Below are 26,279 nucleotides of genomic sequence, written 5' to 3' on the forward strand. Positions count from 1 at the left end.
CGCTAGTTGTTTGTTGATTTATTGATGACAACCATTCTGACAGATACGAGGTGATATCTCATTGTGGTTTTAATTTGCATTTCTCTGATGATTAGTGACATTGAGTACCTTTTCATAAGTCTATTGGCCAGCTGTATGTCCATCCTCCTTGGAGAAGTGTCTATTCAGGTCCTTTGCCTAACTAGTAACCTATTTTTGTTTATGAATTTCAATAAGCATCACCTCTCAACTCTTCTCCACTAATTCATATGACATTATTTTTTTACAAAATTAATTCATAATAATTTGAGAAATTCAATATAACCCCTGTATAACAACACTGAAAGAAGGAATTCTTAATGATTAGAGCATTAACTAAATGTGCTGAGTGAAATGATCTTTTTGTCTCTTTACCTCTATAACCACACATTAAAGTTTCTAAGAAAACAAGCTGCATTTCTAGTTTTAAAGAAGAATGTACTCTCATATGACATTTCCATTAAGTACAGAGGGCCTTCCACAAACCATGTGATAAAATATATAACTCTTAAATTCAAGTTAGGAACTCAAGTGACACTGAAATATTACACAAACTAGCTGGTACTACTTTCATCACCAGTACTACTGAATCATAATAAAGGTGACAGAAAAATAATCTCTGGGATGATCCAAAATAACTTTTTACAAATGTCTTTTTTCAATTTTCTTCTAACCATAAAATTATGGGCTCCTTTTAAAAATACTTCACAGAATTAAAGATGGTAGAACACTGCAACTGGAAAACTTAGTACCCCAACCTTCAATTCTCAACAACGTGAATCACTGGCGAAGTGTATGTAAAACTAACTGTTCTTACCACCGTCTCTTACAGATAGATCATGATCCCAATGCATTTTGCTAAATTACTTATGTGAGACTGTGACTTTTAAATGACAGCAAATGCTCAGTATTGAAATTCAGTATTCTTTATAAAAAATTCCCCAAAACTCAGATTAAAAAAAAACAACAAAATCATTAGTTTTTTTAAAGATTTTGTACTATGTAAATTATACCTCAATAAAACTTTTAAAAACAAAGTATCAAGAGAATGAGAGGATGAACCACCGATTGGGAGAAAATGTCTATGAAAAACATATCTAATAAAGGATTGTTATTCAAAATATACAAAGAACTCTGAAAACTCAACAATAAGAAAACAAAAACCCAATTAAAAATGGGCCAAAGACCTGAACAAACATACTACAAGAAGATACAGAGATGGAAGTAAGTATATGAAAAGATGTTCCACATCATATGTCATCAAGGAAAAGCAAATACAAAGTATCACCACATACATACAGCTTAGAATGGCCAAAACCCAGACACACAACATAACCAACTGCTGGTGAGGATATGGAACAACAAGCACTCTCATTCACTATTAATGAGAATTCAAAGTGGCTTAGCCACTTTGGAAGTCAAGATTGGCAATTTTTAAAAAATAAACTAAATATACTCTTACACCGACAACCCAGCAACAATGCACCTTGGTATTTACCCAAAGGAGCTGAACTTCACGTCCACACAAAAAACTGTGCATTGATGTTTACAGCAGCTCCATTCACAATGGCCAAAACTTGAAAGCAACCAACAAGTCCTTCAGTAGGTAAATGGATAAACAAACCATGGTACATCCACACAATAAAATATTATTCAGCACTAAAAAGAAATGAGCTATCAAGCTGTAAGTAGACATGGAAGAAACTTAAATGAATATTACTAAGTGAAAGAAGCCAAACTGAATGACTAAATACTGTAAGACATAAAAAAAGAAAACTACGGAGGCAGTACAAAAGATTAATGGTTGCCAGGGATTGGGGGGAGGGATAAATGAATACAGGGAGCACAGAGGATTATTGGGGCAGAGAAACTATTCTGTATAGTACAAAGGTGAATGTAAGTCATTATACATTTGTCAAACCCAAAGAATGTACACCATTTAGCGGAAACCCTAATGTAAACTATGCATTCTGGGTGATAATGTGTGTCAATGGAGGTTCATTAATCGTAACAAATGTATCCTCTAGTTCAGGACGTTCATAGTGGAGAAGCTGTGCATGTGCAGGATCAGAAGTTTTATGGGAACTCTACTTTCTGCTCAATGTTTCTGTTAACCTAAAACTGCTCTAAAAATAGTCTACTTAAAACAAAAACAAAAATAAAATAAGTCAGATCATACACCATAAGTAGGAAAAAACCTTAGGAATGCAAGACTGGTTCAATATTCAAAAATCAATTAATGTTCAACACCCTTTCACAATAAAAACACTAAGAAAAGTAGGAATAAAAGAGAACTTTCTCAATCTGAAATGAGGCATCTGCAAAACCCCCCCCAAAACAAAAAAGAACCCCACCAAGAACAACATACTTAATAGAAAAAGACTGCATGCATTTTCCTTGAGGCATAGGTGGCAAACACAAGGCCCACAGGCCGAATCCAGCCCTCCACCTTTTTTTTTTAAGATTTTATTCATTTATTTTTAGAGAGGGAAGGGAGGGAGAGAGAGAGGGAGAGAAACATCAATGTGCGGTTGCTGGGGGTCGTGGCCTGCAACCCAGGCATGTACCCTGACTGGGAATCAAACCTGTGACACTTTGGTTTGCAGCCTGCAATCCACTGAGCTACGCCAGCCAGGGCTTCCACCTTGTTTCTACCTGGTGGCAGTGCCAAGCCCTTGCTTAACTGTTAAGGAGTAGTTACATTTATACAGTCCTAAAATCACATTCAGCCCTTTGAAGGCAAGCTCGAGGCTGTTGTGGCCCTGGTGAAAATGAGTCTGATATCCCTGCCTTTAGGTGAGGAACAATAAGGATGTCTGCTCTTGCCCCAGAAATTAGGGAGGAAATGAAATAAAAGGCAGCCAGATTGGAAAGGAAAAGTAAAACTGTATTTGCAGATGGCATGATCTTGTATATAGAAAACTGTAAGTAATATACTAAAAAACTATTTCAAATAATTAAACAAGTTCAGCCAGATTGCAGGGCAAGACTGATAATACAAAAATCAACTGTATACACAAGCAATGAGTGACCCCAAAATGAAATTATAAAAACAATTTCATTATAGTATCATTAAAAACAATAAAATATTTAGAAATAAACTTAGTAAGAAGTGTAAAACATACTATGAAAACTGTAAGATTGTTGAAAAATTAAAGATCTAAATAAATGGAAAAATATTCTATTTTCATGGATTGGAAAACAATGTTATTAAGATAACAATTCTCCCCAAACTGATTTACAGATTCAATGTAATCACAATCAAAATCCCATCTGGCTCTTTTCAGAAACTGCCAAGCTGATCCTAAAATTCATATGAAAATGCAAGAGACCCAGAATAACCAAGACAATTTTTAAAAAGAACAAAGTAGGAAGACTCACATTTTCCTATTTCACAGCTTACTACAAAGTTATGATAATTAACAGCGAGAGATAAATTGATGGAATAGAGAGCAGGGGTGTCAAACTCATTTTCACCAGGGGCCACATCAATCTCGAGGTGGCCTTTGAAGGGCTGAATGTAATTTCAATTCCTTAACAGTTAAGGAGTAGTTACACTTATACAGTCCTATTTCAGCCCTTTAAAGGCAACCTTGAGGCTGATGTGGCCCCCGGTGAAAATGAGTTTGACACCCCTGGAATAGAGAGTCCAGAAATAAACACTTCCATTTACACATGCAAAGAATGAAGTTGAACCCCTACCTCACGCCATACAAAAATGAACTCAAAACAGACCTAAACATAGGATCTATAAAACTCTTAGAAAAAATATCAGTGTTAATCTTCATGATACTGGGTCAGGCAAAACCTTTTCAGATATGATACTGAAAGCACAAGCAACAAAAAACAAATAGATAAACTGAACTTCATCAAAATTAAAAAACACTTATGCTTCAAAGGACAGAATCAAGGCAGTGGAAAACAAACCAGAGAATGGGAGAATATATTTGTAAATCATATACTGCAAATCATATACCTGATAAGGGACTGGTATCTAAAATACTTGTATATAAAGGACCTAACAACAAAAAAACAACCCCAACATGGGCAAAAGACTTGAACAGACATTTCTCCAAAGATATACAAATAGCCAGCAAGCACATAAAAAGATGCTCAACCACATTAATCATCGGAGAAGTACAAATCAAAACCACAATGAGGTACTATTTCAAACCCACTAAGATGTCTATAATCAAGAAGACAGGTAAGTGTTGATAAAGATATGGAGAAATCAGAACCCTACACTGCTGGTAGGAACGTAAAGTAGGTTCAGCCACTGTGGAAATCAGTTTGATAGTTCCTCAGAAAGTTAAATATGAAGTTACCAGATGTTAGATGACCCAGCAATTCCACTCCAAGTTATATACCCAAGAGGAATGTAAATATAACTTCACATAAAACTTATACATGAATATTCATTATTATTCAAAATAGCCAAAAAGTGGAAATAATCCTAATATTCAACAACTGATGAATGGGTAAACCCAATGTGGTATATCCATATATTGGAACATTATTCAGGCATAATGAGAGATGAAGTAATGATACATACTACAATCTTAGTATAATCTCAGTAGTAATGAAAATGTTCTAAAGTTAAAATGAAAATTTACTACTTCCATTAAATTGTACACTTTAAATGGGCAAATTGTATGATATGTGAATTACATCTCAAATGAGCTGTTTTTTTAAAAGCAAGTAACAGTAAAGAAAATTCAGTAAAGTAGTTTTCTCTTGGCGGGATGGGTAAGGCAGAGAGATGGAATAATGGTGCTTAAAGCAGCTTCAACAGTGTTGGTTTTATGTTCTATTTCTTAGGCTGGAGTGTTGGCTCATGATACTCTCCATTATTCTTTGTAACCTCCATTCTTTTAAAAAAATTATGTATATAGGTATGTTTGTATATATAGGGTGGGGCAAAAGTAGGTTTACAATTTTAAATGAGTTTATTCTTGTATTATTTATTAATTGTTGTATTACTTTCTATACAAACAACTGTAAACCTAGTTTTGCCTCACCTTGTATACATATTATGTTTGTTCAATTGTTTAAAGAGCACAGGCTTCCAATTGGGCTTCTAGCCAAGATGGAGGCATAGGTAGATACACTTTGCTTCTTCACACAACCAAAAGAAGGATAACAATCAATTTAAAAACAAAAACACCTACAACAGCCAGAAAACTGAGCTGTATGGAAGTCCAACAACCAAGGACTTAAAGAAACATTAATCCAGACTAGTAGGAGGGGAGGAAATGCAAAGCCTGGGCAGCGAGGACATAGGATAAGGCAGCGGCGGGTGGAATGGGATATCCCACATTCGCAGGGGAATAAGCCAGGAGGAACTACTGGGAAGTGAGACAGACTGTGCAACCCAGAGTTCCAGCATGGGAAAAGAAAGCCTCAAAACCTCTGGCTGTAAAAACCTGTGGGCTTGTGGTGGCAGGAGAAACTGCCAGCCTCACAGGAGAGTTCATTGAAGAGACCCACAAAGTCCTAGAATATACACAAACCCACCCAACTGGGAATCAGCACCAGAAGGGCCCAATTTGCTTGTGGGTAGCAGGGAAAGTGATTGAAAGCTGGCTGAGAGCTGAGCAAGTGGAACAATTCCCTCTCTGACCCCTCCCCCAAATACAGTGCCACAACACAGTGAAGTGGTTTGCCCCATCGTGGCAAACACCTAAGACTCCACCCCTTACAACAGGTACTCTGAAACAAAGAAATATGGCCCAAATAAAAGAAAAGATGAAAACTCCAGAAAAAGAACTAAGTGATGAAGAAACAGTCAACCTATCAGATGCCGAGTTCAAAACACTGGTAATAAGGATGCTCATAGAAATGATTGAGTACAACTGTAAAATAAAGGAAGAAGTAAAGGCTATGCGAAGTGAAATAAAGCAAAATATACAGGGAACCAACAATGAAAGGAAGGAAACCAGGTCTCAAATCAACTGTTTGGATCAGAAGGAAGAAATAAACATTCAACCAGAACAGAATGAAGAAACAAGAATTCAAAAAAAAATGAGGAGAAGGTTTAGGAACTTCTGGGACAACTTCAGAAGTTCCAACATCCAAATCACAGGAGTGCCAGGAGGAGAGGAGGAGTAAGAAACTGAAAACTTATTTGAAAAAATAATGAAGGAGAACTTCTCCAATCTGGCAAAGGAAATAGACTTCCAGGAAGTCCAGGAAGCTCAGAGTCCCAAAGAAGTTGGATCCAAGGAGGCACACACCAAGGCACATCATAATTACATTACCCAAGATTAAAGAGAAGGAGAGAATCTGAAAAGCAGCAAGAGGAAAGGAGACAGTTACCTACAAAGGAGTGCCCATAAGACTATCAACTGATTTCTCAAAAGAAACCTTACAGGCAAGAAGGGATTGGAAAGATGTTATTCAGAGTGATGAAAAGAAAGGCAAGGACCTACATCCAAGATTACTCTATCTAGCAAAGCTATCATTTAGAATGGAAGGGCAGATAAAGTGCTTCCCAGATAAAGTCAAGTTAAAGGAGTTCTTCATCACCAAGCCCTTATTATATGAAATGTCAAAGGTACTTGATCTAAGAAAAAGAAGATCCAAACTATGAACAGTAAAATGACAACAAACTCACAACTATCAACAACTGAACCTAAAACAAAAACAAAAACAAACTAAGCAAACAACTGGAACAGGAACAGAATCACAGAAATGGAGATCACAGGGAGGGTTATCAGTAGGGAGGGGGAAGAATGAGGGGAAAGGTACAGGGAATAAGAAGCATAACAGGTAGGGACAAAATAGACAGGGGGAGGTTTAGAACAGTATAGGAAATGGAGAGGTCAAAGAACTTATATGTATGACCCATGGACATGAACTAAAGGGGAGAAACACTGGAGGGCCATTGCAGAGCAGAGGGGGATAAAGGAGAGAAAAAAATGGGACAATTGTAATAACATAATAAATATACTTAAAAACAAAAGAGCACAGGCCTGGGTAAAAAGCCCTATTCTGCCACTTGTTAGCTATGAAGCCTCAGGCAAGTTACTTAGACCTCTCTGGGCTGTAGTTTCCCCCTCTAACAATAGGGACACTATCATGTACCTCCTTAGAGTTATTCTTTATAACAAGAAACTCTTAGGGTTTCTTTAAAGTAGAAGATACTGTTATAAAATCCAGAGTGAAAGTCTGCTAGACTCTCACTTCACTAAACTAATGATTACTGTTAGATACCCTTCTAGACTTTTTTGGAACATATGAATGATCTTTAAAATATTTTAAGAGGGCAATCTTTGACACTATTTTCACTTGACAAATTGTGAGCATGTTTCAAAGCCAACCACTCTACTATTCAGACATTTAGGTTGCTTTCAATCTGGGGGACTATAATTAACAGTGAATAAACATCCTTATGATTTATGCTCTTAGGGTTATTTAACACCTACTTTAGCTATATGGTAAAAATACTTTATAATGGTGTGCTACTGTGTTTTGTCTTTTTTTTTTTCCAGTTCAGCATTTCCAGTCCAGTTCAGCATTTTTTTTTTCCAGTTAGTGATTTGATGTTGGTGGCCTAAAATTGATCATTACAAGAGTTTTTACACCACAGAAATTGGCAAGCCCTACAAACTGGGGCTTTTTATTTTTCAGAGATCCTGTTGTTAAACATATACCAGCAAACCACTGAAGTAAGCCATTCTTTCCTCATTAATTTTAAAAGGGATCTGTAGCACATACTAGTCTGCCATTTATTCATTAAGTTTATAGAACATAGTAAGGAGCTTAGAATTGTTTGTAATTTTCTGTGCTAGTCTCACAGACTGCTTTGGCAGGTTTGGTATGCTTTGATGTATTGATGAGACTTTAGTAGGCACAGTTTCTATTTTTCTAACATGAGATCATAGTATTGCATTGAGAATGTATTTTTCCTCAACAATCCAACAGCATTTTTAATGTATAAGATAGAAAAGAATAACAAAATAAAGGACTACTTTTAGTAACAGTTGGTTACTATAGACTGTTTTTTGGGTTAGGGCTCTTTACTCTTAAAAAAAAAAAAAAAAAGAAATCCAAACACAAAAAACAAAACACTATTATGGAGCTGTGTAAATATCACTCTAAAGTATTCCCTCATAAAAATTACTCCATTGTGTGAAGAAACAGGGATCTACATAAAGGAAAGGCCCAGTAATAGTACTCTTCTTTGATGATCACTACCATGCACAAAGTTAGCATGAGCAACTTTCAATTCAACAACAAACACACAGTAAGTTCTTACTCAGGACCACATTAGGTTCTGGAGACACAAACAAGACATGTGGCCCCAGTCTTTGAAGCACTCATCATTTCCAGTGGATCAGTGGTTATAAATAATTGCTTTTACTGGCATTGAGAGGAAGAGAAACAGGGAGACTGAGTTTGGCTTGTCTTTTAAAAACAAGCATCTACTTTAAGAGAAAAAAAAAAACAAAGTATAAAAACTAAAAAGTTTGCCTACCTATAGAATAAGCTGGTATGTGTTGGTAACTAGATCTTCAGAATCTACACCAGTTAAACACCACTGTGTCCCTATTTTAATCTTTCCTGCTGAGGTACTTTAAGAAGTCAGTAATTTTTTGCAGATACAGATTACCAACTGAATAAAGTAAACAATGCTGCCTACATATTTCCTTACCTGTTACATTTAAATGTGAACTCCAGATACCTTATTCTATTATTCTAGGTGCTTATGTTATCAAACTATGTAATGTAATAATAACTGGGTGGACTTAATAAAACAACCCCTTTTCCCGAGTAAACCAAGACTTCACTTTTCAAGACTTGATTTTAGTTGATCTGTAGTACGCATAATATCTTATATTGTACCCTAGAGAGCAAACACAGTAGCTGCCCTTTTCATACACACAGTTGTGGGCTTGATAGGCTGAGTGACAATTTCACCCACTTCCAAACACTGATATTTTAGACTTTAAAATCGATTTCTTAGGGATTTGTGCTATATATAGAAATAATCATTGCCCTTTGGGAAACAATGGCTCATTTACTGAAAATGAGCTTAACAAAGGAATTATTTGGTACTGAGAAAATACAGAGCAGCGAATTGGGTGACACAAATACAGCATCATCAGCTCATGTGACTGACTGTATTAGGGTAATTTACTGAAAAAAGAAAACTACAGTAACTTAAAATTCAGCTTCAACAATGAACAAAATTATGAAACCAGATCTTAGGTTCTCATTTTGAAAATAACTCCCAACCTGAAATAAATACCACAAAAAAAGAAAAACTTGGCAGAATGAAATATTCCTATTTTGCTTAAAACCTAGTTTTGACTGGTGTATGTTTCATTTACACATATGATTCACACTGAATTTTGTTTTAAGTATTAAGAGAATAAATAGCATTCCAAAAGTCACAAGATTGAAAACTTCCAGTTCCTTTTCTAGTTGGAGAACTTACAAAACTTACTGCATAGAACAGTGAGTTGATGCAGTGACCATAAATTTCTTAACATAAAATCCAAATTTAATTGAAATGAAATTTCAGCAAGTTCTGTAGAAATAGCCTCAAAGTTGATAAAGCAAAAGTCACAAAATGTTAATCTAGAAGACTGGTTTATGGGTATATCAGTTTTTCTTTCAAATTTTCTGAGATTTAACATTTTTCACAAAAGGGGGGGAGGGACACAATAGCCTCAAAGCAGATTCACAACACAATTACAGGTAATGTGAAAAGACTGAGTTGTTTTCCACCAAAAAAGCCTTCAACTTTTACCAGAAACCTTAAGACACTGTCACACAAAAAGCAATGAGCAGAATATTATAAATATTCTATTTTTCTCAGCTGCACAGTTTTTGTTTTGTTTTGCTTTTATAAGAACACTTCCTCCATTTTCAATGGGTATTAGGTGGGACAGGTATTACTGGTAAAGCAGCAAAAGAGCAAAGGTTCTGGCTCAGCCTTCAACCAGCTGTGAGACCTTGAACAAATCTCTTAGCTTCTCTGGGTCTCAATTTTCCCATTTATAAAAGGAACCAGTTACACTACATGTATTCTAAAGTATCTTCCAACTCTATAACTCCTTTCTGACAGAGTCCTTGGCTTGTGAGAATGAAAAAACAGCCTTCAAAAAAAAAAAAGCCAAAAATCTACCTTTGTAATGTTAGTGAAACAAACAGGATAGTAAACTGTAAACAATATAATCATGATCACAATTCTAATATCACAAACACACATGTATCAGATAAAAAACTGGGAAAAAATACAGCAAATGATATCAGTGGCTACCACTGAGTTATCGGTTACATGCAACTTTTCTGTAATTTTCAAATTTCCTACAATAAGTATATTATTACTTTGATAATGGGGTGGGAGGAGGGAGTTAAAGACAAAGAAAAATCCCTCCTTTTATGTGTAAAATAAAAATTTTACATTTGGAAAGTATCCAGAATCTGAATGATTATTTCAAAAGCTGTTGGAGTTAATCTAGAAAAAAAATCTCTGGTATAGTTACCTACCTGATACCTGACTATAAAAGCTGTTGGTTATTTGCTCTAAATTAGTAAGCTTTAAGTAGGCACTATCTTTTTTTACCCATTCTGAAACTGGTAATTATAATTATGACAGCTAACATTTACATAGTTCCAGGCATAGTTCTAAGACTATATATAATACTATATTGATTCATTTAATCCTCACAACAACCACATGAGACAGGTAGACTATTACTATCCCTATTTTATACATGATAACCATGAGGCACACAGATTAAATAATTAGCCTACAACAGCTAATAAGTGGCAGTCAAGATTTAAATCCAGGCAATCTGTCATCAGAGTACAGACTCTAAACTATTTAACCATACTGTCTTTTGTACTTAAAATATAGTCTTCCTCAGGTATATTCTTGAACTGTTTTTGCCCTTGAAGTTCTTCTAAACTACTTTTTTTGAAACTAAAGATAAATACTGGGATAAAAAGACTAGCCAAACTTTTAACTTGCTAGCTTAAAATTATGATTCATTTCTAAGTCATTACCTCAAAGCTACAGGGGGTATAATTTTCTTTATTTGCATGAGAGGAAGGGGAGGGATGGGGGCAGGAAGGAGAGAGAGGGAGAGGAACATTGATTTTGTTGTTCCACGTATGCATTCACTGGCTGATTCTTGAATGAACTTGCAACCTTGGCACGTTGGGACCACACTCTTAACCAACTGTGCTACCTGGTCAGGGCCAAATCCCCATATATATTGATAGGTAACTAATATAACATTGGAGGAATTAAATAGCATTAATTACTAAGTTTAATATTGGAATGTTTTAATAAAGGAAGGTGCTTTATTGATTGACATTATTTGTACTCATGAATGTTCTTGGGAAAAAGCCCCTAAAACCAACTGTTGTACCCTTCTAAAATTTCTATTTTATTGAAATGAGCCCTGGCTGGTGTAGCTCAGTGGACTGAGCATGGGCCTGCAAACCAAAAGGTCACCAGTTCGATTCTCAGTCAGGGCATAATGGCAGGGTTGTGGGCCAGGTCCCCAGTAGGGGGCGTGCGAGAGGTAGCCACACACTGATGTTTCTCTTCCTCTCTCCTTCCCTTCCCATCTCTCTAAAAATAAATAAATAAAATCTTTAAAAATATATTGTAATGATATCTTAAACTATGTTGCAATTAATTAATTTGGTTTTTAAAAGAATATGCATCAATATTTATTTTGAACACTGGCTTTAGGATACACCCAGTTAACTTTCAATAACCCCAATTACTATAACATGCAGAACCTGGCAAAAGGAACATAAGAGGAAGCCAACCAATTAAACATAATTGAAGGTTCCCACCTAATTCTCAGGCAATTCAAACTCAAATCAAGTATGCATGTGTCCTTTTTTCTGCACAGTACCCATACTTTTTGCCAATTTTTATGGCTTCTGGATTACTAAAGTAAAGCTCAAATTTCTCCACCTCTGTATTAGTAAATTTCTACCCATTAAAGTAAGTATAGAAATCAATAGTTTCCTTTTAAAAAAATTTAAGAAAGTGAGGAGGATGGGGGGGAGAGTTTTGCCAGGCTGCCTGTTAACTTAGATGTGCAACGAGACAATCACCTGATAATTGCACCCTTTGGGTACTTCTGTACTGGTAAGATAATAACATGAAATAAAGTCACCTGGTTTATTTCAATTTACTTACACAACTGGCCTATCTGCAGCTCTCTGCCATGGTACATTAAGGAAATTAGCATGTAAGAAAAATCACCTGCTTATGTAAATTGAGGATGGTTTTTATCCAAAAAGACAGGAAAAAAAAAAAAGCTGCAATCTGGGTCAAATGACTAATTTTATCTTTTTGTTCAAATGTCTCTCTTCACCTTTTCTCTGTGGTTCAGAGAAAGAATTTTAGGTCAAGGAACGGATAAACAAAAAGTTTCTGTGTTGTCCATTCCCCTGTAAGGAGTTTGCTGCCTGACACTACTGAGCTCTATACTACTTAAACTGAAAACAAGACTGAGAACTTTATCTAGATAACAAAACCACAACACTGAGAGAGGAAAGAAAAGAAATCAATGGGGTATATCTGATCTAACTGGGAAGGAAAGCAAACATGGCAAGGATCAGGTACCAATTTTACCCTCTGCTACTTTAGGCAAACAGGGCTTTAGAAAAAAAATACTCCAAATAATTCAGGGCAGACAAGACAAATTCTCCACAGGGAACATGATTCTACTTTGCTCTATAAATGTACCCGGTCAACTTCTCCTGAGTCTGACATGAGTCAGATGAATGCGTTCTTGGTCAGTAATGACTGCCTCCCCAGCACTGGTTGCCTGAATTCATCCTTTCCACTTATAACTTACTCCATCTCCAGGTCCAGGGTGGACTCGAGTGATCAAAAGTAATCTTATCTCCGCTGACAGTGATTGGTTCAGGAATGAGTATACAACTCAACAAAGGCCAAAGAGACTCCAGAACTGTGCTAGTCAATAAGGTAAAGTCATCACACCGGAACAGGGTTACATTTATCTCATTTTTCCTTTAAATAATTTTAGAAGCTATTCAACATCTGTAGTCCTGAAGAAAGCTGTCTTGTGGTCACTAGCAGATTATCTGCTCATAATAATGCCATGATACTTTATATATAAATATTAATGCAATTTCATTACAGAAATTTAGGAAACACAGGATTTTATAAATGAGGAACCAAGACTCAGAAAATGTAAGTAACTTTATCAAGGTCATAGGGTCATTGGCAGCAAGGTGGGGATCATAACCATGTCTTCTAACAAGTTTAGTACTCTATTATCCTGTCATTAAAAAAAAATTACTCCCAAGGAAATGGTAACTTGAACATGACAAAAATAAAGTTCTCTGGTTTATTAAACTAGAAATAAAAACTTAGGATTTGGAAGAATTTTAATAATAAAACAAAGTGCTGTCAAGATTTGACATTCTTTAGAATCAAGCATACTACATAAGGGGGGGGGTGGAAATCATACAATCAATCATTTTCTCAAATGCTATCAATGATCTATCTGCTAAATTTGATGGCTTTTTCTCCACCTTCATTTTCTTTGACTTTTTTGTTTGCACCAGAGATCACTCCCATCTTCATAACTATTTATCTTCTGCCTTGTGTAGGTTGTCGATCACTGTGAACACATTTTCATATCTGACTGTCCTATAAGCTTTGCCTCCAATAGTTTCTTCCATTTACAATGGAGTACATTCCCTAAGGCTCAGACCTCAGCTCCCTCGATTATTCTATTTATTTATGTATCTTTTTAAAAAATCCATTTGAATCATTCACTCTCCTATTCAAAAACTTTCAACACTGGGTTGCATTCCAGGTGGCATGAATATTTTTTCATGATCACTCCTCCACCAAGGAGCAGTTTTTCACTGTCCCCCTAGTCACCCCCCATGAAATTTTAGTACCAGAGATATGCCTTATATCTGTTTATGTAGTGCATGTACACAAAGGGGTGGGCAAAAGGAGGTTTACAGTTGTGAGTACACAAAAGTTTATTTTTGTATTATTATTTATTAATTACTGTATTTTTCAATATGAACAATTATAAACCTACTTTTGCCCAGCCTGTATGTGCTTTATTCATAAAAAGAACAAGACTTTATTTTTGCTCATCTCCCAAGAACCAATGGGGTCCCAGATCTTCAGCAGGATACTCCAAACTTTTCAGGATCCAGCTCTAGCTTGATCCTTATATCCACCTTATCTCCTAGTCCACTCTACATTTCAGCAACTCCTAAGAATGCTCTTCCCTACTAGTTGACTTCCTCATTCTTAAAACTCATTTGAGATATTACCTCTTCTAGGAAGCATCTAAACCTTCCACAGAAATCCCTCCTCTATGTTCCCTATAATATCCAGGGAATATCACTCTTGCCGTACTAATGGTAATGAATTATAATTATCCAGTTGCATATATCTCTCCCTCAATATATCATAATCTCCTTGAAACCCCTTTCACCTAGCACAGTGCCTGAGAAATAGTCAACACATAATAAATGAGTATTGTGAGAACAAGTGAAAATAATGTATCTTTCAGTTTTTATTTAATGGTTTCAAATTTAGTTTCAATTCTCCATCAAGATACCCTGAGAACCAGGATGTATTATTTTTTCATACTGTTCCTTCAGGACAACATAATGGCCTAAACATCTCTCTATCACAGTACCAAGAGCAACACAGATAATAGCAGAAGCTTGATAGAGGCTCACAAAATTCTTCCTGGTCTGTAGCAGGTTGACAAAAAAAAAATACATTGGCTAGTGAGTTCCAGCAATGCCAAAACTTTCTACTGTCTGACAATATATATGATTCAATTAGCCAAACTAATTCGGAACACAGACGTGAAACTGGATTTCTGTAAAGAGCACCAATCATGATCAGTAGCAGACAACCCTATACTCCCTTTATTCACAACATTACAATTAACTGGTCAAGTTCAACTCAATATAGTTTCTTAGAAGTCATCTGTTCATAATGCCAGAGTGCCAGAATATTTTCTAATGTCTCTTGAACTACAGACTAGGTCTATAATGAATGACTTGTCACATGCTTATTGACAGTATTACAACTGCTACCTCAGGCATTCTCTGTGTTCCCCCCCAAGCAACAAGATCAAACTGACTGCTATATTACTTAGGACATCATTGTTGATCTACATTAGATGACCCAATCAACAAATAATTCACTGAAGTATTATGGATGCACAGGGAATTATCAGTAAAACCCAAATATAATCTTACAGTGAAAAAGCTTCTACCCAATGGCTTCTTTCTATTTGGTTGGATAACAAATGGAGAAGTTTCTTTGGCCTTGACAATTTCCATCAAAGAAATCAAATCAGCATATTAAGGAAACATACAGTATATAAACAGTAGATTCTTGAACTGTGAGGACATCAACAAATCTCATAAAAACCACCAAGAGCAGCCACTCAATTCTATAATATAGAATCAGTGAAAACTCTAAAGCTCCAAGTAATGAAGATAATGAAATATTTCAGTACTACATTAGAGGTTGGCCTTTTATATCAAGAAACAACATTTCTATAGTTGTCTGTGTTTTGAGAATTAAACACTGGAACTTAGATTCAAACATATATTCAGTTAATGCATTTTGCAAATATTCTTCTTCTAGCATAGTATATGAAAGGGAACTCTGCCCTCATTTCTTTTTCAGGACACACACCAGTGGTACTAACTGATGGCTTAAAAAGTTGAGGGTAATTTTGAGGGACATTGTTGTTTTAGCTTATTTGAAAAGGCAATTCTTTCTGAAATGTCTTTTTTAAATAAAAAATATTTGTCCTTTTTCTAAGATGATATTTAATAGTATAGCAAAATTTCTCCCCAAGAATGAAACAAGTTTCTTTTGTTGTGTTGTGGTTTTGTTTTTATTTTTGGTTTTTGGATGCAATTTGGATAATCTTGTCAGGAGCCTAAGTACAAAGTGACTTCCAATGTTACAGGCTATGGAGTTCCCATCACCAAGAAATTGGCTCAATATCATCAGATTGTATTACTTTTATTCTCTAACTCTGCTTTCTCTACTTCATGATCATGAACCTACAGTTTCTAAAAGTACATCCTACGTACAAAATGACTTCCAATGTTACAGGCTATGGAGTTTCCATCACTAAGAAACCAGCTCAGTGTCATTAGATTATGTTACTTTTATTCCTTCTCTTTGCTTTCTTTACTTTACTACCACAAACCTGCAGTTTCTAAAAGTATGTTCGTTTGTAGTTGAAATTCACAATATAGATATCCACATTTCTAGTTTCACACAAGTGTGTTGTTATGTCTAGAAGAGCAACCATTTCCTTTTATGGTACAGGCTCTGCTTCTTCAAAGCTCTTTTCACAAAGCAGACCCCCCTCACCCCATCCCCAAAGAATCCAGCTGTGGCTGTTAATCTTGGCCAATAGAGAAACTTCAATACTACAGATTCTTAACCTGTAAAACACAGTTAATGGCAAAATATACTTTACTATACTTTAGTATACATCTTTCTGATGCAACTAAATCCAGGATTTTCCCCCAAACATATCCCCAAAACATTCCCCATTCTTCCAAATTATAATTTGCCATCTGAGGAATAAGAGGACCAGGAAAAAAAATGGCTCTAATTTTCACAAGATGAGCAAGCTAGACAATCTTTGCATTGCATAAGGATTTACACTGAATAATTCTCCATTAAATCACACATACTTCCCCACCTCACTGGGATTTTATTTAGCAAGTCACACTTTTTCATCCAAACACAAGTAAAATGTATTTCCAGTAAAGCTGGACTTTGATAACAAGAATGTCCTTCATTTGTTACATTCTGAGAAGAAAAAAAATTCATTTCCTAATTTCCTTCCCAGTATGTAAATCCATAACACTTCCTAAAACAGTAGAAATGATCTGACTAGAACACCTACCAAATCCATACAAACATGTATATACATTTTTCTGTGTTTGTTTTTTAAGTAATTGAGAGAACAGGACCAAATATTTCCCCCTGACTCTCCCTGGCGTATAGCACAACTAAGTGGACACTCTATGGTAAAGTCTCACCTCCAAAAACAGTCTGCATGTCAATTTCACCTGGTAAATCTGAACATATATGAAACCACTTCTATGCATATTAATACAACAGTCTGATTTTTCTACCAATAATAATTACAATTTTAAGAAGCTAGCGTTTATTGAGTGCTTACTGTGTGCTAGACAGTGTATTCATTGGTTTACAAGGATTACCTCATTTAATCCTTACAGTGATCCTATGAGATAGCTATTATTATCCTCATTTTATGGATGAGGGATAGAAAGGTTAAACAACTTATCAATATCACACAGCTGGTAACTAAGTATCACTACAGTGATACTTAAATTTTTAAAGACAAATAATAGTAACCTGTGGAAGGTGTAAGAATAAAATTCAAAGTTCTCCAACTTGCAGTACAAAGGCACCAGACCAAATTAATTCCAGGACCTTTATCTTTCAATTAATCAGGTAAGTAAAAAACCAAAAACACTAATTTTATAAAGCAGAAGCTTTCTCTACATTCACTTTTATTAAAATGGCAATGTGTGCCATTAATTCAATCTGTGAGAGTTCAGCTTGCCAGTATCAAAACTGCCTGGGTTTAGTAGCCCTCAAACCTCTCTCATGTAATCAGCTTCCTCAAATTCTTGCAAGTATATACCTCATAAGACTCTGAAGCCTTATACCGGAATACTCTTTGTCCCAGAGTGGTCACATCTTTAAGTACAATATACTCATTTCCTCTGGTAACAATGAACTAGAGACAAAAAGGTATTTATAATATCCTCACCAAATGACTTAGGTTTCTGTTTGGGTGTTGTTTTGTGTTTTGGTTTTGCATTATGAAAATGACCATATGGAAGCCCTGACATCTGATAAAGTTCAAATTACATATAATGCTTTGATAACCCATGAACAATATTCTATCATTGGCAATGAGTGTATCTCACACTACCCCATGATCATATTACAAGGTAAGCTGGAACCCCTACTTTGAGATAAAACACAGAAAACAGTTATTAATGAAACCTTAATTGAACTGTCAAAGCACCATCTATACGGCAAGCTAATAAGTAATTCACTACTTTTACACAACTGTCCAATACTGATAAGTTATTCCACTAAATTCAGCAGAAAGAGAAATCAAGCCTGGTAGACTAAATTGTTCAGTGATAAATCTGAATGGTAAAATGCTGCATCATTTCTATAAATATCTCTCCTTGTCTACATGCAGGAACAATATCCCTCAAAATTACATGCAGCATTTTTAGCCACCAGTTAGTACCACTGGGTTCATACCCAGAAAAAAAATATGAAAGCAAATATAGTTTACTTTCCTGTATCATGCCAGAAGAAAAATATTCACAAAATGCAATAAATATATTTGAATTGAAGCAAATCTTATAATACCCAAGGAGGTATATGGTGTTTTAAATCAAATGATGTATCACTGGGAGAATATTTTTATGTTACATTGTAATCATTTTAGAAAATAGTTGTTTCCACTGGATGCTTTCTAAATTAAAAAGAAAAATTCTGGTTCAGTTAGTTAAAAAGTAAAACACCTCAGTAATATCTTCAGCTTGGGTTTAAGAATATGAGTATAGTTCACTCTGGTTTGGTGTTCAAATCTCTAGTTTTAACAATCTTACTCAGGTCATGTAGCGGTTAAATTCCAAATACAATAAGCAATTCAGACAGCAAGTCAACAGTATGCAAATATAAAAATAGAAATGCATTTGCATACTAAAACACACACCTGGAACTCTTCCTTTTTTTCATACTAAATTGTATTTCACCTATAACAGTTGACAAAAACACTCAATGCAACTAACTAGAAAAACTTGGCTAAAGAACAAAGAGACCTGACCAGATCAGGTAACCAAGCAGCAAAGATGCCACAGCACTGTGCTAAGTAGTGGGGAGAAAAAGTAGTATTCTAGTCCTGGCTGGTGTGGCTCAGTGGATTGAAAGCCGCCCTGCGGAGCAAGGGCTTGCTGGTTCGACTCCTAGGCAAAGCACAATCCTGGGTTGTGGACCAGGTTCCTCAGTAGGAGGCGCGCAAGAGGCAACCACACATTGATGTTTCTCTTCAATGTTTCTCTCCCTTCCCCTCAAATAAATAAATAAATAAATAAACAAAATCCCTTACAAAGTATTCTAGTAGACCACAGCCCTTTAAGGGGTTTACTGGCAAACATAAGACAAGTGGTGTACTACAACAGAAGACAGTGCATAGAAGGAGGCACTTCAAGTACTTGGAACAAACTCCAATTAAGGGGTAGAAGGGGTCAATCAATGAAAGAACCTAGAATGAATCTGAATCAAACACATCTGGGATTTTCAGGTATTAGTAATTCACAATACCCACTATCAGATGTTCATGATTGGAGATGTTTCAGCACTCCAGTTCCTCACTTCCCCCTTTAAAAATAAAAACTTTTCCTTAGCACCAACTTGAAGTTAAAACTTCTACAAGTCACACCACCATTTGATAGAAATGTAGGTAACAACTTTATAGTATAGAAAATGCAACCCATTTCCCTTTCTGTAGCTCTAGTTCTTAGCATTGTATGCAAAGCACTAAAATGAAAGGTATCCACATCTAAGAGAATCCACACAAATTCTCTGTAAATCAGTAACAAAATTTGACACAAGGAACAACCTTTTCTTGTCCACCCTTACCACCCACTCCCCACTCTCACCAAGCTTCGAATCTTCAACGCTCAGGCAAGGAAGGGAAAGAAGTTCACAGTGCAACCACTGAGGATAGGATATGGAAGAGAACAAGGCAGGAACAGGCAGGTCCCTGAGCAGAGACACCAAAGGACTATACTCTCTACTCATTACTGGCTATATACTCTTTCCCACCAGGAATTGCACACCCTCAGAGAAGGGAGCAGTACAGCAGCAACCTCCTAGATTATAAAATCTGAAATAAGCCCTGGCTGGTGTGGCTCAGTGGATTGAGCACCGGCCTGTGAACCCAAGGGTTACCAGTTCAATTCCCAGTCAGGGCACATGCTTGGGTTGCAGGCCAGGTCCCCAGTGGGGGGTGCGTGAGAGGCAACTACACATTGATGTTTCTCTCCCTCTCTTTCCGTCTCTAAATATAAATAAATAAAATCTTTTTAAAAAGTTGGGTATTTGATATTTAAAAATAAAATCTGAAATACATATAAAGATGGCCAGATACAATACAAAAATGATACTCATCAATTATAGCCTAAAAAACAATGACAAAAGGAGACATTTACCAGGCTAGTTCCAAAAAGTTCATTTTCCTATGGTGATGGGGGCTTTTCTAGACATCAACAAGAATCTATTTTTTGAATGCACTCAAAACATCAACTCATCTATCCACACCAGAATACTGAATCCTTGGGGGGAAACTTGGTTCACTCTAGTTTTGATAGAAACAAAGTCCTACAAAGATAAATACATTTTACTATAAACTACTTCTCTTCCTAAAGACAAACAGACAAAATGTTGCATGTAAGAAGCCCTTGGACTTTTAAAAATATCTTAACACTAACAAAAGTAGAGCAGTTTCATACGTTTAAAAAGTATACTTCCTACTACAGCAACCAACCAAGGGATAATAGCAACTTAAGAGGCACTAAACGACACTAAAACATTACACTGAATGTGGGCCACTGCGTAGCTACAGTCTACTGACCTCATTTGTGGTACTCATGTGTGATGCTATATTTAAGACATTCTTATCAAAAGGCTAAAGCTACATACTTCCCAACTGTAGCTTTACGGTTTAAAATAAACCACTCAAAAAATGACTTAACTGGTTCAACTATGAACACTATCCTCATTCTGGGGATCAACATCACAAATTAAGGACTGAAAAGATGGAAGGGACAGCAAAGCAGTTACACAAAGTATATTCCAATAAGACGATTAAAAGGAATTGAGTTTCGGTCAGTTATGACATTTGCTGCAATTGGGCAAATGAGAGATGACCAAGATCTTCATAGGAAAAACGTTTCATACATCCATCTATTGATCCTACACTCAGTGGTTTCCTTAGGTTCTAAGCAAAAAGTTTGTTAGACAGTAAACTCATGCGTTACTCATCAGAGGGTTCTCCACCAAAACTTGCCAGGACTCTAAAGCGTACGCCTAGATAGCCTATTCATTAGGCCTCTTTACCTCGTGAGGGTGTCTTCCTACAGTTGAGTGAAGAAGCTTGCTCCACTTTGGTCAACATGGAGACAACCCTAAGAGATGACTCGCCCAATCACAATGAGCAGAAACCAGGAGAAGTTGTGTTTTTCTTTTGATACTCACCAGACAACACCAAAGGCTCCATATCCAATAGGTCTATCCGGCTCAATGTCCAGCTGCTGTTGTGGATGATGCGAGTGCTGATGATGGTGCGCCTTAACTGTAGCAGCTGCAGCAGCCTGTACCTGAGCTGGGGCTGCTGCAGCTGGTCCAGGAGCCTGACCAGGTGCCGGTGATGGGAAATATGGCTGTTGTTGCCCAGGGTTTAACATCGCGGCCGCTGCGGCCGCTGCTGCGGCTGCCGCAGCTGCCGAAGACGTATGCTGCTGTACAGGGTGTACAGCAGCAGCCGACCCCGGATGAAGATGGTGTTGAGGGTGGTGGTGGTGGTGGTGAAGGTGAGGAGGAGGGAGGTGTGGAAGGTGATGGTGATGGTGGTGGTGGTGACCTGCTGCTGCTGCAGATGTACCGCCATTGTAAGCCGCCATCATTTTTGCGTTGGCTCTTGCGCCACAAAGAGACATTCAAAAAATGCCCTTTGATTGGAAAGCAAACTAGGTCAAGCTGTCATTTGGCCATTTAAAAATGAAGAAAAACCACTCACTCCACCTCAAAAAACATGGAGCGTAACTGGCTTTATGTCTTCATCAGTCAATCCAAACAAGTTAGAGGATCTTGGTGTTTAATTTTGGGGTGAGTGTGTGTGGAAGGGTGTGGGTTGCCAAAAAATAAAATAAAAGGAAAAAGAAAAGGAAAAGGAAAAAGGGGCCCCCTTCCCCCCAGGTTTCCTGCCACAAGTGGGTACTAAAACTCCATCCTTAATTTGGGGGCGGTTCCAACTTCGAATGTGGGAATAAAGGCCAAACCTCCCGACCCCCTGAACTCCACACACGAAAAGGATCAGGTAACACACCACCCTTGGAATCTCGTAAGAAGGTTGACTCATCTACCCCTTCCATTCCCACATCCTTTTCTAAACACCTACCACCTTCTCAAAAATACAATTAAAAAAAATCGAACCACCCCAAAATAAAAAGATGGGGGGAAATTTGCAGGGAAACCAGTTTCCCCCCTCGAACTCTCAGGCCTCCCTACATCTCCCCCTACTCCCAGTCTGGTTGACCTGATTGGTGGGGGGTGGGGGCCCGGACGAGGGGGATACTAAACTTTCCGGAACAGAAAAGAGCCAAGGAAGAAAGCAGGAGGGGATAGAGTGAGCCGAGGAGGCGACAGGGCAGGACAGAGAGGAGAAAGGGAATCGGGGCAAAGTGAAGGTAAGGAGGTGCAGGGAGGAATGAAAGAGATGTGGGCAGCACTCGGACGCCCAGACAGAGGGAACCGCCCCGGGATGAGGTTAGGGTCCCGGGGCCAAAGAACAGCAGCTCCGGGAGGCAGGCGGGGTGCAGTCAGAAGAGGGCAGACTCCTACCCCCGCAGCCGGCTGCTTCAGCTAGAAGGGTTGGGGGGGAGAGCGGGTGGGTCCCCCCGGCACGACGGCCCCCTCAGGGCTCAAGGCTGCTCCGTCTCCCCCCCCACCCCCCCACCCGGCTTCGGTCCCCGCGGCTGCTTTCTCCTCAGTCGCTGAGGCCGTTTTCTCCTCAGCCGCCGCCTCCTCAGCCACCGGTGCAGCCGCGGCCAGACTCACCTCCCCTAGCAAAGCCGGATAGAGCGGAGGCAGCGGCGGACACGCGCAACCAGCCGCCGAGGCCCCGCCCCCGTCTCACACTGACCGGCTTCCCTAGCCAATCCACGCCCACCTGTCCGCATCCGCCTCCAATCCTGGGACCTGAGCTTCAGACAGGCGCACTCCTTGGCCAGTGGCAACAAGGTGTGGGTCTCCTGGGGAAATCCCGCCCCCTATTCGGGATGGACAGGTAAAAAGACCAATCAAAAGGCAGAGTTTGGCCTGACCGACAAGGCTAAAAGCGAATTAAAAACCAAAGATCTCCGTGACATTTTTCTTTCGCCGCTCTCTTCTTTTCTTTTTCTTCTTTTATTTTTTTGGCAGGAGCAGGAAGCTGCGTGCTAACCCCGCCTGCAAAGCTGAAAGAGAGGGTGGAATGAAAGAACCAATCATGAGCAAGACACCAAGATCATTTCAACCAATCCTTGGCTGGAAGATGAAGTGGGTTGGGACTGGGGCCAGATAGACACTTGATTAAACAAATAGAAAAAAAGATTGATCTCAGTCCCACCCTTCAAATCCCCTATAGGTCAGGATTGTGGAGACTACACTGTCATATCAGCTTCGACCTCTTTAGGGGGCGGGATCAGTGAAAGAGGTGTGGCCTGAAGGAAAGGGGGCGGAGCCTAGACAAAGAAGGCGGAGTCAAAGTCTTCAATGGTCCATTGATAGGAGCCCTCTATTATACATTTCAAAGGCATAAGGTGTGAAGAAATAGGGGGAGCAAAAGTGACGTGGAGCTTCAGAAACTCAAGGTCCAAAATAATTGTTCATAGCTTATGGCTGGTCCTTCATGGCTAATCTTGAACTTGGAAAAAGGTATTATCGCTAGCATTCACAACTCAACTCTCAATAGACAGTAAGGCTATTGATGCAAATTAAAACAACAAAAATAATAAACTTAACCACAAAGATTGTAATTCTCTCTCCTATTTTCCAAGTCAATAACTTCTAGTCATTGAAGTCTTACTAAAACATCATCTTTCACTTTCACATAACCTCACTCATCTGAATTTACCTTTTCTTTTAAAATAAGAAATAATAAGCTTACAGAATCTTATTTGACTAAAAGTGTTCACTCAGAACTCTGGAGATCATTTTTGATTCCTCTTTTGCCTACTCACTCCTCCCCTTCCCATCAATCATCAAGTTTAAACACTTTTAAACACTGAGAATTTTCTCCCCTTCCCCAGTCACCACAGTATTGCCCAAATTTTCACCTCTAGCATCTTTAATGCATCACCTTGGCCACTAGCTATTCTCTAATCCATCCTCCACTGAGAGGATAGAGATCTTTTAAAAATACAAGTCTGACCATGCTCCTACCCTTGATTAAAGTCAGTAAGTCTGAATGGCCCAGCATTATATGATTCCTGCCTTCCACAGGTGGCTCATCTGTTACCTCTACCTTCTTTACTTCAGACATTCTAAACTTCTTTCAGTTCCTTCAAGCCTTCAAGCATATCTTCAGTTTAAAACACTCCCCACCTATCATCTATTCTAACTTATCCTTCAGGTCTTCCTGTAAATTTCACCTCTTTTTTTTTTTTTTCCTGGAAAGCTTTTCCCAGCCCTGTTGTAGAGTTGTGTCTCTGTTGTAAACTCCATGCACTACATCCCTCGTAGTACTGAAAACTCTATATTTTAATTATTTACTGAGTTTGACCAGGACAGAAAACTTGTCTGTCTCACTCAATGTTGTATGCCTGGTTCCTAGGGCAGTGTCTAAAAGATGAAGACACAGTAAATATTTGCAGGAGAAATGGGTACCGATCTAAGCTCTGCTGTTTACTAGCTCTATAACTTAGGTAAATCAACTAATCTGAGTTTCAGTTGCCTTGATGAAAAAGAAAGATAATAAATACACCTCATCAAGTTGAGGTGAGAATTAAATGAGGTGATATATTTAAAAGTTCTTGGCAAGCAGTAAAAGTTTAATATATGTTCGTTCTCTTGCCCTAACCCAATCCTCACATAATATTTGAGATGCCTTTCCAATTTCACAATGCATATCAGTTGCCTCCAAAGTGTGGTTTCCTAGAAGCTTGTTGGAAATGCAAAGTCACAGGGTCTATCCCAGACCTACTGAATCAGAATCTTTTGGGAGGGTGGGGCAGGACTCTGTCTAACAAGCCCTCCAGGTGATTCCTACACTTGCTAAAGTTTGAGAAGCACTGGCCTAGAGGAAAGGGGATGAATCTTCTTAAACTTTTACTTTTCAGCACCTAGCATAGTACTTAGCAACTAGAAAGTGCTCAATAACATATGGAATAAAGAAGTAATCCAATTCACCAGAAAATGATTGCATATTAAGAGTAATTTACTCCTGATACAAATATTTATTGAGTACGAACTATATGTAGGTATGGTACTAGTTTCAGTAATGGGGGAGGGAATATATGAATTAAAATTTGCCCTGACCCAGTGGCTCAGATGGTTGGAGCATTGTTCTGCACACCAAAAGTTTGTGGATTCATTTCCCAGTCAGGGCACATATCTAGGTTGCAGGTTTGTGCCCTAGTTGGGGCATGTACAGGAGGAATTCAATCAATGTTTCTCTCACACATTGATCTCTCTCTCTCTCTCTCTCTCTCTCTCCCCCTACCCCTTCCTCTGTCTCTAAAATCAACAAAAACATATTCTTGGGTAAAAATTAAAAAATAAATAATAATTCAATTTCTTCAGCCACAATAGTCATATTTCAAGTGCTCATTAGCCTCATGTGGCTAGTGGCTACCATATTAGACAATATAAATTTAGATCATGGGTTTGAACCCCTGCTCTACTCCTTTCTAGCTCTATGATTTTGGGTAAGTTCCTTAGCCTGTCTTAATCTGGATTTCCTTGTCCATAAAATAAAGAAGACCCCTGACTTTTCCAGTTTTTGTGATGACTCAAATAGACAGACATGGAAAGCACATAGCCCAGGGCCTCCCTGGCTCCTCATCAGTGGCATTAAGTGGGGTGGTTATTATTAGTATTACAGTCCAGGCAGAGTGTCCTATGTGTCAGATGAGAAAAACACTTGGGGCATTGTTCAGTTCATGTCCCCAACATTCCATCCACATGGGGCTGACCTGACAGTCACTCAATTCCTCTTAAAGAAATTGCCAGACAGCACAATATCCGGCCCTTTCCATTCTGTTCCATTTTCAGGAGCTGAGCATGATGAACAAGAAGTTGGAAGTGAGTCAGCAGGATAGCACTTAGAGCCTGAAAAAGCAAGCAGGACATGAGAATACATAAGCAGGAATAGAATGTGCAGGAAGTGGGAGGTGATCTTCCCTTTTTTTCCAAGAAC

General features: G+C 37.9%; 1 protein-coding gene and 1 long non-coding RNA gene across 3 annotated transcripts in view; both read right to left on the reverse strand.

Moving 5' to 3' along the window:
* The window catches only part of NLK (nemo like kinase), a 152,775-nt gene extending 129,720 nt beyond the window's left edge, over positions 1-23,055 (reverse strand). Inside the window, exon 1 of one of the 2 annotated variants that reach the window (XM_028519105.2) lies at positions 21,359-23,055. In XM_028519105.2, the coding sequence (XP_028374906.1) occupies positions 21,359-21,819 (461 nt within the window). In that variant the 5' untranslated portion in view covers positions 21,820-23,055. The remainder of the gene's footprint in view (positions 1-21,358) is intronic. The other variant, XM_028519104.2, reaches the window with a different exon arrangement.
* On the reverse strand, positions 15,928-19,142 carry LOC118502132. Its single transcript, XR_004904814.1, has 2 exons — positions 17,364-19,142; positions 15,928-17,313 (listed from the first exon to the last, which is right to left on the reverse strand). It is a non-coding gene; the product is annotated as an uncharacterized LOC118502132 (long non-coding RNA).
* Positions 23,056-26,279: the final 3,224 nt, after the last annotated feature.

Source organism: Phyllostomus discolor, chromosome 8 (genome assembly GCF_004126475.2).
Source record: "Phyllostomus discolor isolate MPI-MPIP mPhyDis1 chromosome 8, mPhyDis1.pri.v3, whole genome shotgun sequence".
Lineage (NCBI taxonomy): Eukaryota > Metazoa > Chordata > Mammalia > Chiroptera > Phyllostomidae > Phyllostomus > Phyllostomus discolor.